General features: G+C 54.1%; 1 protein-coding gene across 1 annotated transcript in view; it reads right to left on the bottom strand.

Annotated features, from left to right (window-relative positions):
- Positions 1-14157, bottom strand: part of LOC119965898 (ankyrin repeat domain-containing protein 33B-like) — a 60354-nt gene extending 46197 nt beyond the window's left edge. Inside the window, exon 1 of the mRNA XM_038796876.1 lies at positions 13307-14157. Within this exon, the coding sequence (XP_038652804.1) occupies positions 13307-13657 (351 nt within the window). The 5' untranslated portion in view covers positions 13658-14157. The remainder of the gene's footprint in view (positions 1-13306) is intronic.
- Positions 14158-15073: the final 916 nt, after the last annotated feature.

Genomic DNA, 15073 nt, shown 5'->3' with positions numbered 1-15073 from the left:
TTGTGCCTGTTAACCACTTTGCACTGCTAGGATATTCCTTCGCTGGTTGTTTCTTGGGAATGGTTAACTTGGTGTCAAAGGGAATGGGGTGACTGGTTCAGCTTTTGCTCATCTGACCAGTTGGAAATCTGCTAAATAAGTTAAGCTAAATTAGTTACCAGCTTTACCGGGGAAGGGGGGTCATTAACTATTTTTAAAGCAAAGGCAGATATATACTTGATTGCCAAGAGAATTGGGGTTAGGCAGGAGAGTGGAGGTGAGGCCAGAATCAGATCAACCCATGATCTTACTGAATGACGGAGCAGGCTCAGGGGGGCTAAATGGCCAACTCCTGCTCCTAGCCAAGTGCCTGAGTACCTCTTTAGCATCGTGCAATAAGGCCAGATTCCTACACAGTCAGATTGTGGATTATTTTGTATCCTACGGGTTCTGTGAATTCATGTTATAGCAACTCAATTCTTCGAAATTTAAACTTTGCACAATACGGGATGGTTGGGACCGACAGTCATCATTGATTTAAAAGTTTTAAAATTTGTGAACTGTGATTATTGAATGGATAGAGAGACTTCCGGTAGCGGCAATGACCAGCTGAGCCGCACGTTCGGAGGCTCCCGAAAAAAACGGACTTCGGGGCTTTTTTAAAGGCCCCCAACGGAGATTGAGAGGCAAATCCCGACGGGGGAAGAGACCAGGAGTCGCCCCAGACGTCCCATGGTGCAGACCAGGAGCGGAGCAGGGAGAGAATCGGGAGGAAAAACTCTTGAAAAAAATCGGGACCCGAAGGACAAAATGGCGGCCGGCGAAAGTTTTGAAGAACTGAAGAAGTGGGTCCAGGAGCAGCAGACGACTCTGCTGCGCTGCTTCCAGGATCTGAAAGTGGAGCCTCTGGAGTCCATCAAGGTAACCAACAGGAAACTGATGGAGACCCAGACGGCCCAGGGGGTTGCGATCCGGGAGCTGCAGCAGCAGGCCGCCGAACGGGAGGACGAGGTCGTGGCCGTGGTGGGGAAGGTGGAGGTGCACGAGGCGCTCCATAAAAGATGGCAGGAGCGGTTCGAGGAGTTGGACAACCGGTCGAGGAGGAAGAATTTACGGATCCTGGGCCTCACGGAGGGGCTGGAGGGGTCGGACCTAGCGGCCTATGTGGTGATGATGCTGAACACGCTAATGGGGGCTGGGTCCTTCCAGGGGCCCCTGGAGTTGGAGGAGGCCCACAGAATTCTGGCTAGGAGGCCCAAGCCGAACGAGCCGCCGCGGGCGGTGTTGGTGAGGTTCCACCGGTTCGTGGATTGTGAGTGTGTGCTCCGGTGGGCCAAGAAGGAGCGGAGCAGCAAATGGGAGAACATGGAGGTGCGGATCTTCCAGGACTGGAGTGCGGAGGTGGCGAGGCGGAGGGCCGGGTTTAACCGGACGAAGGCGGTGCTCCACAGACGGAAGGTGAAGTTTGGAATGCTGCAGCCGGCGCGTCTGTGGGTCACCTACAAGGATCGGCACCACTATTTTGAGTCCCCGGAGGAGGCGTGGGCCTTCGTGCAGGCCGAGAAACTGGACTCAAACTGAGGGTCCCCCGGATGGGGGATGCTGTAGAATACTGTATTTATTTATACTGTATGTGTATTTACGGGGTTTAGGGTATGATGTGGGGTGGCCGTAGGGTGGGTGGGGTGATGCCGTACGGGTGTTTTCTTTATGGGTTTTCTAGCAGGGGTTGGGTGGACGTGTTTGGACTGAGGGGCAAACGGGGTGTTTGGGGAGCTGGTGGGGGGGACTGACAATGGGAGTGGCCCTGGAGGAGGTGGGGCCCGGCAGGGCGAAAGCGCGGGCTTTCTGCGGGGTCCCCGCGCTGGGAGAGGGAGGGGGCAGGGTTTTCTTTTCCCGCGCAGGAGCGGGGGAGGGTGGACTGGTTGATGTGCACTATGGAGGAGGGGCAGTCCCACGTTGGGAGGAGCCGAAAGTAGGGCGGGAGCCGCCGGGGTCAGCAGAAGATAGCTGGCTCACGGGTGTTCTGTAGAGGGGGGCGCGGCTAGGAGGGGTCCTAGCCTGGGGGGGGAGGGGAGGGGGGGGTTACCGGGTTGCTGCTGAAACGGTCAGGAAGGAGCAGGAGGACGCAGGGGGTGCTGGAGGGGGGGAGGTGCCGCTGTGGGAAACTGGCAGAGCGTGGGACGCTGGCCGGGGGTGGGCAAGGGATGGGGTATGGCTAATCGGCAGGGGAAGGGGGCAGGGAGCCCTCGGATCCGGCTGATAACCTGGAACGTGAGGGAGCTGGATGGGCCGGTCAAAAGGGCCCAAGTAGTTGCGCACCTGAAGGGACTGAAGGCGGATGTGGCCATGCTCCAGGAGACACACCTGAGAGTGGTGGACCAGGTCCGGCTGAGAAAGGGGTGGGTGGGCCAGGTATTCCACTCAGGGCTGGATGAGAAGAGTAAGGGGGTGGCGATCCTGGAGGGGAAGAAGGTGTCGTTTGAGGCGTTGAAGGTGGTGGCTGACAGTGGCGGGAGATATGTGATGGTGAGTGGCAAGCTGCAGGGGGAGCGGGTAGTGTTGGTGAATGTTTATGCCCCAAATTGGGACGATGCGGGGTTCAAGCGGCGTATGCTGGACCGCATCCCGGACCTGGAGGTGGGGGGCCTGATCATGGGGGGAGACTTTAACACTGTGCTGGATCCCCCATTGGATCGATCCAAGTCCCGGACGGGTAGGAGGTCGGCGGCGGCTAAGGTGTTGAGGAGATTTATGGACCAGATGGGGGGGGTGGACCCTTGGAGGTTTGTGAGGCCAAGGGCCAGGGAATACTCGTTTTTCTCCCATGTACATAAGGCCTACTCGAGGATTGATTTTTTTGTCCTGAGCAGGGGACTGGTGTCGAGGGTGGAGGAAGTGGAATACTCCGCCACTGCCATTTCAGATCATGCCCCGCACTGGATGGACCTCGGGCTGGGGGAAGAGAGGGACCAACGTCCGCTCTGGCGCATGGAGGAGGTGGCCGGGAGGGTCCGGGGGTGTATTGAGAGATACCTCGAGGCCAATGATAACGGGGAGGTTCGGGTGGGGACGGTCTGGGAGGCATTGAAGGCGGTGATGAGGGTGGAATTGATCTCCATCCGAACCCATAGGGAGAGGGGGGAGCAGAGGGAGAGGGAGAGACTGATAGGGGAGATGGTGCAGGTGGATAGGAGATATGCGGAGGCCCCAGAGGAGGGATTGCTGGGGGAGAGGCGTAGCCTTCAGGCCAGATTTGACCTACTGACGACCAGAAAGGCGGAAGCCCAGTGGAGGAAAGCACAGGGGGCGGTGTATGAACACGGGGAGAAGGCGAGCAGGATGCTGGCGCACCAGCTCCGGAAGCGAGACACGGCCAGGGAGATTGGGGGAGTGAGGGATAGCGGCGGGAAGGTGGTGCGGAGGGGGGTAGATGTCAATGGGGTCTTCAGGGACTTTTATGGGGAACTGTACCGGTCTGAGCCCCCGGTGGAGGAGGGTGGAATGGGGCGCTTCCTGGACAGGTTGCGTTTCCCGAGGGTGGAAGAGGAGCGGGTGGAGGGACTAGGGGCGCCGATCGAGTTGGAGGAGGTTGTCAAAGGGATAGGGAGCATGCAGTCGGGGAAGGCGCCGGGGCCGGACAGGTTTCCGGCGAAATTCTATAAGTATTTGGACCTGTTGGGCCCCCTGTTGGTCCGGACCTTTAACGAGGCAAGGGAGGGGGAGGCTTTGCCCCCAACTATGTCGCAGGAGCTGATTTCCTTGATCCTGAAGCGGGACAAGGACCCTCTGCAGTGTGGATCATATAGGCCGATTTCGTTGCTGAACGCCGATGCTAAGCTGCTGGCAAAGATTTTGGCCGCTAGAATAGAGGATTGTGTGCCGGGGGTCATACATGAGGACCAGACGGGGTTTGTGAAGGGAAGGCAGCTGAACACAAATGTGCGAAGTCTCCTCAATGTCATTATGATGCCAGCGGTGGAAGGGGAGGCGGAGATAGTGGTGGCGTTGGACGCGGAGAACGCCTTCGATAGGGTGGAGTGGGAGTACTTGTGGGAGGTGTTGGAGAGGTTTGGGTTTGGGGAGGGATTTATTCGGTGGGTAAGGCTGCTCTACGAGGCCCCGATGGCAAGTGTAGCCACGAATAGGAGGAGGTCGGAGTACTTTCGGCTGCATCGGGGGACGAGACAGGGGTGCCCCCTGTCCCCCTTGCTCTTCGCGTTGGCAATTGAGCCCCTGGCCATGGCATTGAGGGAGTCAGGGAACTGGAGGGGCCTGGTGCGGGGGGGGGGGGAGGAGCATCGAGTGTCACTGTACGCAGACGACCTGCTGCTGTATGTGGCAGACCCGGTGGGGGGGATGCCGGAGGTGATGAGGATTCTTAGGGAATTCGGGGGTTTCTCGGGGTATAAGTTGAACCTGGGCAAGAGCGAGGTGTTTGTGGTGCATCCGGGGGATCAAGAGGAGGGGATTGGTAGGCTCCCACTGAAGCAGGCAGGGAAGAGCTTCAGGTACCTAGGGGTCCAGGTGGCTGGGAGTTGGGGGGCCCTGCACAAGCTCAACCTCACAAGGTTGGTGGAGCAGATGGAGGAGGAGTTTAAGAGGTGGGATATGTTACCGCTGTCACTGGCGGGGAGGGTGCAGTCCGTCAAGATGACGGTGCTCCCGAGGTTTTTGTTCTTGTTCCAGTGCCTCCCCATCTTTATCCCAAAGGCCTTTTTCAGGAGGGTCAACAGCAGTATCACGGGATTTGTGTGGGCGCATGGGACTCCAAGGGTTCGAAGAGTGTTCCTGGAACGAGGCAGGGATAGGGGGGGGGCTGGCGTCGCCCAACCTCTGTGGGTACTACTGGGCGGCCAACGCAGCGATGGTGCGTAAGTGGGTAATGGGCGAGGAGGGGGCAGCGTGGAAGAGGATGGAGGCGGCGTCTTGTGTGGGCACGAGCTTGGAAGCGCTAGTAACGGCGCCGTTGCCACTCCCTCCAACGAGGTAGACCACGAGCCCGGTGGTGGCGGCTACCCTCAAAATTTGGGGGCAATGGAGACGGCACAGAGGAGAAATGGGGGGCTCGATGGAGGCCCCGATACGGGGGAACCATCGGTTTGTCCCAGGGAGCATTGATGGTGGATTCCGGGGCTGGCACAGGGCAGGGGTTAGGAGGTTGAGGGACCTGTTTGTGGAGGGGAGGTTCGCGAGCTTGGGGGAGTTAGAGGGGAAGTTTGGGCTCCCCCCCGGGGAACATGTTTAGGTACATCCAGGTGAGGGCGTTTGCCAGGCAGCAGGTAGAGGGGTTCCCCTTGCTGCCTCCAAGGGGGGTGCGGGATAGGGTGCTCTCGGGGGTGTGGGTCAGAGGAGGGAGGATCTCGGACATATACCGGGTGATGCAGGAGGTAGACGAGGCCTCGGTGGAGGAACTGAAGGGTAAATGGGAAGAGGAGCTGGGTGAGGAGATTGAGGAGGGGACATGGGCGGATGCCCTGGAGAGAGTGAATTCCTCCTCTTCCTGTGCGAGGCTTAGCCTCATACAGTTCAAGGTGCTGCATAGGGCTCACATGACCGGGACGAGGATGAGTAGGTTTTTCGGGGGCGAATTCAGGTGTGCTAGGTGCTCGGGGAGCCCAGCGAACCACGCCCATATGTTTTGGGCGTGCCCAGCGTTGGGGGAGTTTTGGAAGGGGGTAGCAAAGACGGTGTCAAGGGTGGTGGGATCCAGGGTCGAGCCAGGCTGGGGACTCGCAATTTTTGGGGTGGCAGTGGAGCCGGGAGTGCAGGAGGCGATAGAGGCCGGGGTCCTGGCCTTTGCGTCCCTAGTAGCCCGGCGGAGGATCTTGCTCCAGTGGAAAAAAATTGAATGGATAGATATGGGGCTGGATTCTCCGTAGCCCGACGCTGAAATCGTGATCGCCGATCGGGCGTAGAATGGATTCCGACACCGGAATCGTGGCGGCGCCGGTTTGACTCCGGTCCGCCATGCTCCGCCCCTCCAAAATGGTGTCATCGTGAAGCTCAGTGCACGCCATTTCAGCGCAGTTGGCGCGTCATCAGCCAGCCCACCTGTGATGCTCTGCCCCACCGGCCGGAATCCATGCCGCAGGCTGGGGGGAGGGTTCTGCTCGGGCTGTGGGGACTGGTGGGCAGAGCCAGGGGGTGGGCTGTTGGGACGTGATTGACGGGTTAGGTTTCGCACACGGGGCATGGCACCCACGGTCAGCAGCTGTGCTCTGGCCGTTTTCGGCTCGACCCATGGGACTCACTCGACGTTGGTGCTAGCCCCTCACCAATACTGCAATCGGTGAGGTGTCGGCACCAAATTTTCTGTCGTGAAAATCCACACATACTATCTTGGCGTCAGCGCTTGGTTTCCAGAACGGAGAATCCAGCCCATGATGTACAATTTCTCCTGATACAAAGCCTCAGTTACCCAGAATGCATATTGGGTGCAATACTTGCTGCCAGTGTGACACTCCACACCAACAGCGGAAACCTGTAACATCTGACCCTGGAACTAGCTCGTGACGGTGACAGCGGTTAAACCATTCTTTTCTGTACCCAATTGCTCCATCTCATCTGCACATCAGTGGGAAGAGGTCACACTTCAACGCTGACCAAATGATAATGTTCTGTGTATGCTTCCTCCTCTCTGTTTAGGTATCAGTCGTGGCTTTGTACAAACATATTTGCCTTGAAGTCAAAAGGTTGTGCATTAAACTCCAGTGACCCAGGCACAAAATCCAGGCTGGCAAACCAATACAGTACCAAGGGAATGTTGCACTGTCAAAGGTACTGGGCGGGATTCTCTCAGCCCGGGGCCAGGCTGGAGAATCTCAGCAACCAGCGTGAATCGCGCCACGCTGCCCTGACGCAATTCTCCACAGAGCGGAGAATAGGTATCATTGGTGCCAACGCAGTCGGCACGGCGCCGGCCGGGGGCCGCTCTATAGCCCCCCCCCCCCGGCGATTCTCGGCTCGTGATGGGCCGAACGGCCAACGCTAAAAACCCGAGTCCCGTCGGCGCCGTTCACACCTGCCCTCAGCCGGCGGGAACTCGGCATAGAAGGGTCGGGGGCGGCCTGTGGAGTGGGGGGGGGGGGGGGGGGATCTGACCCCGGGGGGGCCTCCGATGGGGCCTGGCCCGCAATTGGGGCCCACCGATCGGTGGGCAGGACTCTCTGGCTGGGGGCCTCCTTTCTTCCACACAGGCCCCTGTAGTCCTGCGCCATGTTATGTCGGGGCCGAAGCGGAGAAGGGAGCCACTGCGCATGCACGTGTTGGCGCCGGTGCCACTGCACATGCACGGACCCCGCGGCGCCCAGTTCATGCCAGGATCAGCAGCTGGAGTGGCATGGGCCGCTCCAGTGCCGTGCTGGGCCCCTGTAGGGCCAGAATTGCTGATCCTAAGGCCATGTTGATGCCGTCGAGAAATGAGACATTAAACTGAGGCCTCATCGGCTCTCTCTCAGGTAGATAAAAAAATCCTGAGCCACTTCTTTTAAAGAGAGTTTGGGAGATTCCCAGTACCGTGGTCAAGGTTCATCCCTCAATCAACACCTAAAACTAAACCTAAAATCTGATCATTATCGGATTGCTTATTTTGGGAGCTTGCTATACACAAACTGACTGCCGTGTTTCCTGCATGACGACTACACTACAAAGCATCTTAAATTGGTAGTCAACACAGAAGCAAAATACTGTGGATGCTGAAAAGGGACTCAATACAGAAAATCCTGGAAATACTCAGCAGATCAGGTAGCATCCATGGAGAGAAACAGAATGACCAAGACGGAATTTTGTGGAGGCGAGGGAACTGGTCGGAGGCCTTTGCTGTTAGATAGGCCGGAGTTTTCCAGCCCTTCACACCAGTGGGATGTTCTGGTTCCGCAAATGTGAATGGAGATTTCAATGGCTCACTGGCCCCACTACAAGATGGGTGGGCTTGGGCCAACAGAGGAATGCAAATCACAAATTCAGGTGCAGGGGTTAGAACTCCCGCTTCATGCTTGCTGAATTTTCAGTCCTTTGATCGGTAGTTTCTATACCCACAATTACACAATGCTCTTTGAGAGATGTAGCAACTGATAAATCTATTGCCATGTTTAATGTATAATTTGTTCAGTGTGTGTACATTATAGAACATAGAACAGTACAGCACAGAACAGGCCCTTCGACCCTCGATGTTGTGCCGAGCAATGATCACCCCACTTAAACCCACATACCCCTAACCCAACAATCCCCCCCATTAACCTTTACACTACGGGCAATTTAGCATGGCCAATCCACCTAACCCGCACATCTTTGGACTGTGGGAGGAAACCGGAGCACCCAGAGGAAACCCACGCACACACGGGGAGGACGTGCAGACTCCACACAGACAGTGACCCAGCCGGGAATCGAACCTGGGACCATGGAGCTGTGAAGCATTGATGCTAACCACCATGCTACCGTGAGGCCCCTAACATTAAGGGATGTTAAGTTTTTTTGAGGAAACCCACGCACACACGGGGAGGACGTGCAGACTCCGCACAGACAGTGACCCAGCCGGGAATCGAACCTACACTTGCATTTCCTTGAGTATTGGAAATTAAAATGCGATCTAAGTGTTCCAAGGTGATCTGAAGATTTGATAGGGTGAGGGAGTCATAAAAAGGGGGCATTTGCCGGGACTTTCCTGCCCTGCCCGACTCAGGGATCTTCCGGTCCCACGGAAGTCAATGGACTTTTGGCTGGGGCACCGAACCTCCTGCGGTAAGTCCCACCAGGACGGAAAATCCCACCCACAACCTAAACGATAGAGCTCAGTCTTTTGGGGGGTAACCATCGGGAGAGGGGTGGAAATCTGAAACACTCTCCCTAAAAGGTCATGCAGGTGGGTGAATTGAAACTTTCTAGGCTGTGATTGATAGCTTTCTTATAGGCAAGGATAATGAATATGGAACCAATATGGAACCAAGGCAGGGTAAATTGAGTTAAGGTACAGGACAGTTATCTATATCTTTCACTGATTAAACAAAGACTGCCTCACCTAAAATGCTAAGATGAGACTTTTCCACAAAGATTTCATGTTAGCTATTACAAAGTCAGATATCTTTAATTCAGTGGGTCCTCGGCCTGGGACCAGCTACATTTTGCAGAGTGTCTTTTAATACCGATCTGGCATTTTGCTTTTATAGTAAATAGGCATCATTTCAGTAATGCGCCCGATGCAGAATTTCACATAGACACATAGACACAGAAGATAGGAGCAGGAGGAGGCCTTTTGGCCCTTTGAGCCATCTCCACCATTTATCACAATCATGGCTGATCACCCAACTCATTAGCCTAATCCTGCTTTCTCCCCATAACCTTTGATCCCATTCGCCCCAAGTGCCATATCTAGCCGCCTCTTGAATATATTCAATGTTACATGAAAGGGTGGTGTAAACAAATTATACAAACTCTTTTCACCTTTTTCAGATTTTAAGTGCTCAGGTACAATTTGCTTGTACATGGGAATGAAAAGGTCACTGACCTAAAATGTTGCCTTTGTCTCTCGCTCCACAGATGCCGCTTGACCTAAATATTTTTAGCATCTTCTGTTTTTATTTCAGATTTCTAATATCCGCAGTGCTTAGCTTTTGAATTCACATCTTGTTGAAGTTACAAGCCTGTTGCTTTTGTGAGGAAGAGTCATGCTATTCAAACAGAAAAATCAACTTTGGAATGGTACACTCATCTATTTTAATGAATAAGTGAGAGAAAATTTAGAGTTGGTACACAAATCACGTCTTAAAAGTTACTTTTTATGCTGACAAACCTAATGGCTGCCCTAACAGACTAGGCCGTTAGCTGAACAAGAAACCTTTTCTCCAGGAAAGAGTAGATTGAGGTCTTGGGGGCCGCCAATTGGGGTCTTTAAGATTAGGAAAGGGTTGATAGTGTAGTAATAGAAAGAAGACCAAAATAAGGGGACCATCAAGGACGGAACGGTGACACAGTGGCTGGCACTGCTGCCTCACAGCGCCAGGGAGCCGGGTTCAATCCCAGCCTCGGGTCACTGCCTGTGTGGAGTTTGCACATTCTCCCCTGTCTGCATGGGTTTCTTCCAGGTGCACTACTTTCCTCCCACAGTCACAAAGATGTGCAGATTAGGTGGATTGCAGGTTAGGTGGATTGGCCATACTAAACTGGAAACCAGTAGAACCTTCCAGACAAAAGGGTAGAAACAGCTGTTTGTACCCTTTCTCCACACCTTTTCCTGCTGGAGTCACACAAAAAAACCACAGCAGTGCCTGGGAATCTGAAGCCATTTTCTTCATATTGCTGGAGGGAGAATAGCTGATTTTGTCATGCGTGAGTCACAGTTCTTTGGCAAACAACGGCCACAATACACAGCGTAAAACAACGGTGCTGTACTCAACCAGCCTGTGCTTGAAAGACAAAATGTTGACTGTTGTATGTGATTCTCCGATTGGACAACACTTGCTGAACAATTCTGAGAATGCTAATAGCTGTACTAACAACCAATTTAAGATAATTAATCAAGTTCATAACATGGCTCATTTATGCTCCTACACAGGGACCTGTTCTCTGCAAACAAAGGAACTATGGGCACGATTTAATGGAAATGAAACAGGACAGGGCGCCCCCAGGCTCGATTCCTGGCATCTCGGGGAAGATGCCAATTGGGCACCTTGGCACTGCCAGCATGGCACCCTGGCAGTGCGCCTACCAGCCTGGCAGTGCCACCTGGGCACCCTGGCCTTGCCAGGGTGGTACTGCCAGGGTGCCCGGGTGGCATGCGAGGGTGCTCAGGTGGCTTTGGGGTGTCAGGGTATCACACTGCCCAGAGCCTAACCACTCATGGGCCCCCGATCATCTGGAAGACCCTCTAAAGTGCTGGTACGCCTGGTCCACGTTTATGGAAACGTTTGTGGAAACCAGTTCTAAACGGCACCGACTCAGGGTCTCCGAGATGAGACCATTCGATCCTGTGCGCTGGGGAGATCTGACAAAGACATATTTGGATTCTGACCTCAATGGGTGGGATCCAGATCACGAGGCATTGCGAGGTCTTGTTAGAACTTGCGAGGCATCATGTGGCTGGTAAATCTTATGAGAGGCCTCTCACGAGATTTACCAGCTTCGTCACATCTCGAGTCGGGTGCAATCAGTGGAATGGATCGCGCCCTATGTTTAAACCTTGTGCCTTTTTTTTAGTTACGAGGGAGCTTTCGCCATGACAAAGCCTCAGACTAAGTTTTTTTTTAAATATTTTTATTCAAGGCTTTTTAAATATATACATGAAAATATTAGAAGACCAAAACATCAACATGAACAGAAACCACAAGTCCCCACTGCACTCTGCTTTCCTATTTTTGCCCCCTTATCCCTTCCCCCCCAGCCCCCTGACCCTCCCCCCACTGACCGCTCAATCCACCTTGGAGAAATCAATGAATGGCTTCCACATCTGGGTGAACCCTTCCTCTGACCCCGCAAAGCAAACTTTTTTTTCCCAATTAAGGGGCAATTTAGCTTGGCCAATCCACCTACCCTGCACATCTTTGGGTTGTGGGGGTGAGACCCATGCAGACACAGGGACAATGTGCAAACTCCAGCCCCCAAAGTAAACTTGACCTTCTCCAAGGGCAGGAATTCTGCCAGGATGCTCACCCATACCCCTCCCTTCGGTGGTTTTGAGTCCCGCCAATACAAGGTCTGTCTCCGTTCTATCAGGGGAGCAAAGGCCAATACATCGGCCTCTCTCCCCACCTGGACTCCCGGATCCTCCGACACCTCGAATATTGTCACCTCCGGACTCTGGGCACCCCCACACCCAGAATCTCGACAGAACCCCTGCTAGAACCCCCTCAGCTTTGAACGCGCCCAAAACATATGGATGTGATTCGGTTGGCCAATCAGAGTTGACTTGCCAACCAATCTGCACCCTTTTCCCCTGTGGTATAAATTGCTGTGACCATTTGAAATTTGGCATTTTTGCTTTTGCCCTGATGAATGCAAGGCAAAAAACTTCAGCAACATGTCTCTTCAGCAATAATAAAAAAGGATGCAAGACTCTCGTGGGAGTTGTTTATAATCCTCCAGCGAGCAGAGATAAAACGGCATAATACATAAACATGGAGCTCAAAGAAACTTGTTGCAAAAATAGAATGATAATGGCATACTTTAATTTTCACATAGAATGGGATAAGCGACAATTTCCTCACAAGTACTGAGGATAATTTTCTGGGAAGAATATTTTCTTGATCCAACAAGAGACAGGCCATCTGAAATGTAGTTATGTATAACGTGCCTGAATTAGTCAATAATCTAACAGGAAGGGAACACCTAGCGAACAGTGATGATAATATAATTCAATACTTGCTTTTCCCTGACAAATCTGGGTTTTAAATTTAAGTAAGGTTGATTTTTGCAGGGACGGATCAAGAATTGACCACATTAGACTAGGCAGAACTGTTAGCAGATTAAAACTGCCTCAGGACAGTGGTGTGTGTTACCTATGGCATACCCCTAAAGGCCACGACCTCGACATGTACAAGTAAACAACCTTGGTCAACAAGGAAGGCAAGAGGTAGGATCATTCTAAAGGAGACTGTTGATTCAAAGTTGAAGAACAGGGGAACAGAAGAATGGACTGGGAGCGATATAAAGCACAGCAAATGGATACAAAAGAAGTGCAAAGAGCTGCAGAAAGGGAATTAAAGATGAAGCTTGTGAGGGTCATCAAGGACTACACTAAACGTTTTTACAAATATATTAAAGAGAGGGAATGTGGCCCAGGCAAAATAGGCCCTTAATGATAGACACGGGTGATGTTGTAATTGAAAATCAGAAAATGCCAGTCTTACTAAATACTTTGTACTCTCTTCACAGTAGCCAATAATAGCCAGAAATGTCACATATAAAAAGAAAACTAAAAAGAAATCAAAGAGAGGAACTAACCAAAATAAATATAATTTTTAAAAATGTACTTCGGAACTGTGTATGTGTCTGCCTGGCAGGGTATGTGAGTGTGCATGGCAGTATATATGTTAGGCTGTGTGTATATCTGAAACAACGAATTGTCTGGCAACGTGCTTGGCAGTGCACGTGCAAAAATGTCTGGCAGTGTAAGTGTAGGTGTCTGACAGTCTGTGGGTGTGCCTAGCAGTATATGAGAGTGTGTCTGGCAGTGTGTGTGGGTGTATGCGCCTGGCAGTGTGCGGATGCCAGTGTATGTATGTGTCTAGTAGTGTGTATGTTAGAGTGTCTTTGGCAGTGTGTGTGTGCATATATTTGACAGTGTGTGTATGTGTGAGAAACAATGTGAGCCATGTCCCAACTCCTCACTTACCTTCCCATTCCTGTCCCTCTCCATCACGTCCCGTTTGCTCAGCTCCTGGCACATCAACTCCTTGAGTCCAACAGCATTGTTCATGGCACAGGCCCGGTACAGGTTGAGTGGGCCATTTGTCACAATCTCCGACTCACTGTAAATTGACTGCAGATCAGGGGGATAGAAGGAATCATCTGACAAGATGCTGCAGGTGTCCGGCTCCTCGTCCACTTCATTCTCGTCCTCTAATTCAGGATCATCCCACTCCTCCTCAGGTAGCTGCAGAAGGTGGGTCGTGTTGGGGGGCATGTCAATTGTCCCAGGTCTCCCACTGTCCTCTCCTCTTCTTGCCTCCGTCATCAGCAGCATATGGGCCGTCAGCTGCCTAGAGGGTCCCCAGCAGCGGTGTGAGAGCCCAAGGTCAGGCAATCAGGGAATCTCCCTGGAAGCCTCTCACCCTGAACCAGAGGTGAGATGGCACAGAGTATCCTGGGCTGGGTTCCTGTCAGGGGACCCCAGTGAGTGGGAATCCTGGGCCAGGGTGCTGGGTTGTGAGGGAGGGGGTGGGGCAGGGTGCTGGGATGAGGAGGAAGTCAGGGTGCTGGGGTGAGGGGGAGGTCAGAATGCTGATGTGAGGTGGGGTTAGGGTGCTGGGATGTAGGGGTCAGGGTGCTGGGATGTAGGGGGCTATGCTGGGGTCAGGGTGCTGGGATATGAGGGCGTTGGATTGCTGGGATGTTGGGGGGGGTCAGGCTGCTGGGTGTGGGGGGGGTCAGGCTGCTGGGATATGGGGGCGAGCTGCTGGGATGCAGGGGGAGGGATGTAGGGATGTGGAAGGCCGGGGTGTTGGGATGTGGGAGGGGTCGTGGTGTTGGGATGTGGGAGGGGTCGGGGTGTTGGGATGTGGGGTGGGTGCTGGGGTGGGTGGGGGGTTCGGGGTGCTGGGATGTGGGCTGGGACGGGGTGTTGGGATGTAGGAGGGGTCTGGGTGTTGGGTTGTGGGTGGGAGGAGGGGTGTTGGGATGTGGGGGAGGGGTGTTGGGATGTGGGGGGGGGGGTGCTGGGATGTGGGGAGGGTGCTGGGATGTGGAGGGCGGTCGGGGTGTTGGGATGTGGGAGGGGGTGCTGGGATGTGGGGAGGGTGCTGGGATGTGGAGGGGGGTCGGGGTATTGGGATGTGGGGGGTCGGGGTGTTGGGATTTGGGAGGGGGGGGGTGTTGGGATGTGGGACGGGGGTGCTGGGATGTGGGGAGGGTGCTGGGATGGGGGTCAGGGTCTTCTTGTGTCTCTCGGTGTCCCGCAGGTTCCTTCCTTTTCCCGCTCCGTCTCACCGATCATCCTTCAGCCCCATCGCCTCCCAGTCGCTCTCCAGCCCTGAAGGCTCCGCTCCTCCGGCTCCGGTACAAATCCCGCTCTGCCCGGCTCCGGCTCTCACTCCCCAGCCCGGTTCCGGCTCTCAGTCCCCAGCCCGGCTCCGGCTCTCACTCCGGGTCAGAACCATCGCCTCCGCCACATGTGGAGCCGGAACTGAGAAGGGCAGAATGAACTGATGCTCCGCTGTAATCGGATGAGGTGAGATTGTGGAGTTTAAAGAGCAGATTTGGGAATGAGCGGGAGGAGCCTCCCATCTGGGAACTGGAGTTTGAGCTCCGTCATTGGTAACCCCCACCCCGGACCCAGAGACCGAGGGAAGCCCCCTCCCCTCCCCTCCCTCCGCCCCGCCCCAAACTCAGCTCCTCCATGAGTCAGTCTGTCCCCACCCCCAGTCTGCTCCCATCCACCTGT

Source organism: Scyliorhinus canicula, chromosome 5 (genome assembly GCF_902713615.1).
Source record: "Scyliorhinus canicula chromosome 5, sScyCan1.1, whole genome shotgun sequence".
NCBI lineage: Eukaryota > Metazoa > Chordata > Chondrichthyes > Carcharhiniformes > Scyliorhinidae > Scyliorhinus > Scyliorhinus canicula.
Note: the sequence above shows the minus strand (reverse complement) of the source record. Positions and strands in the feature narration are given on the sequence as shown.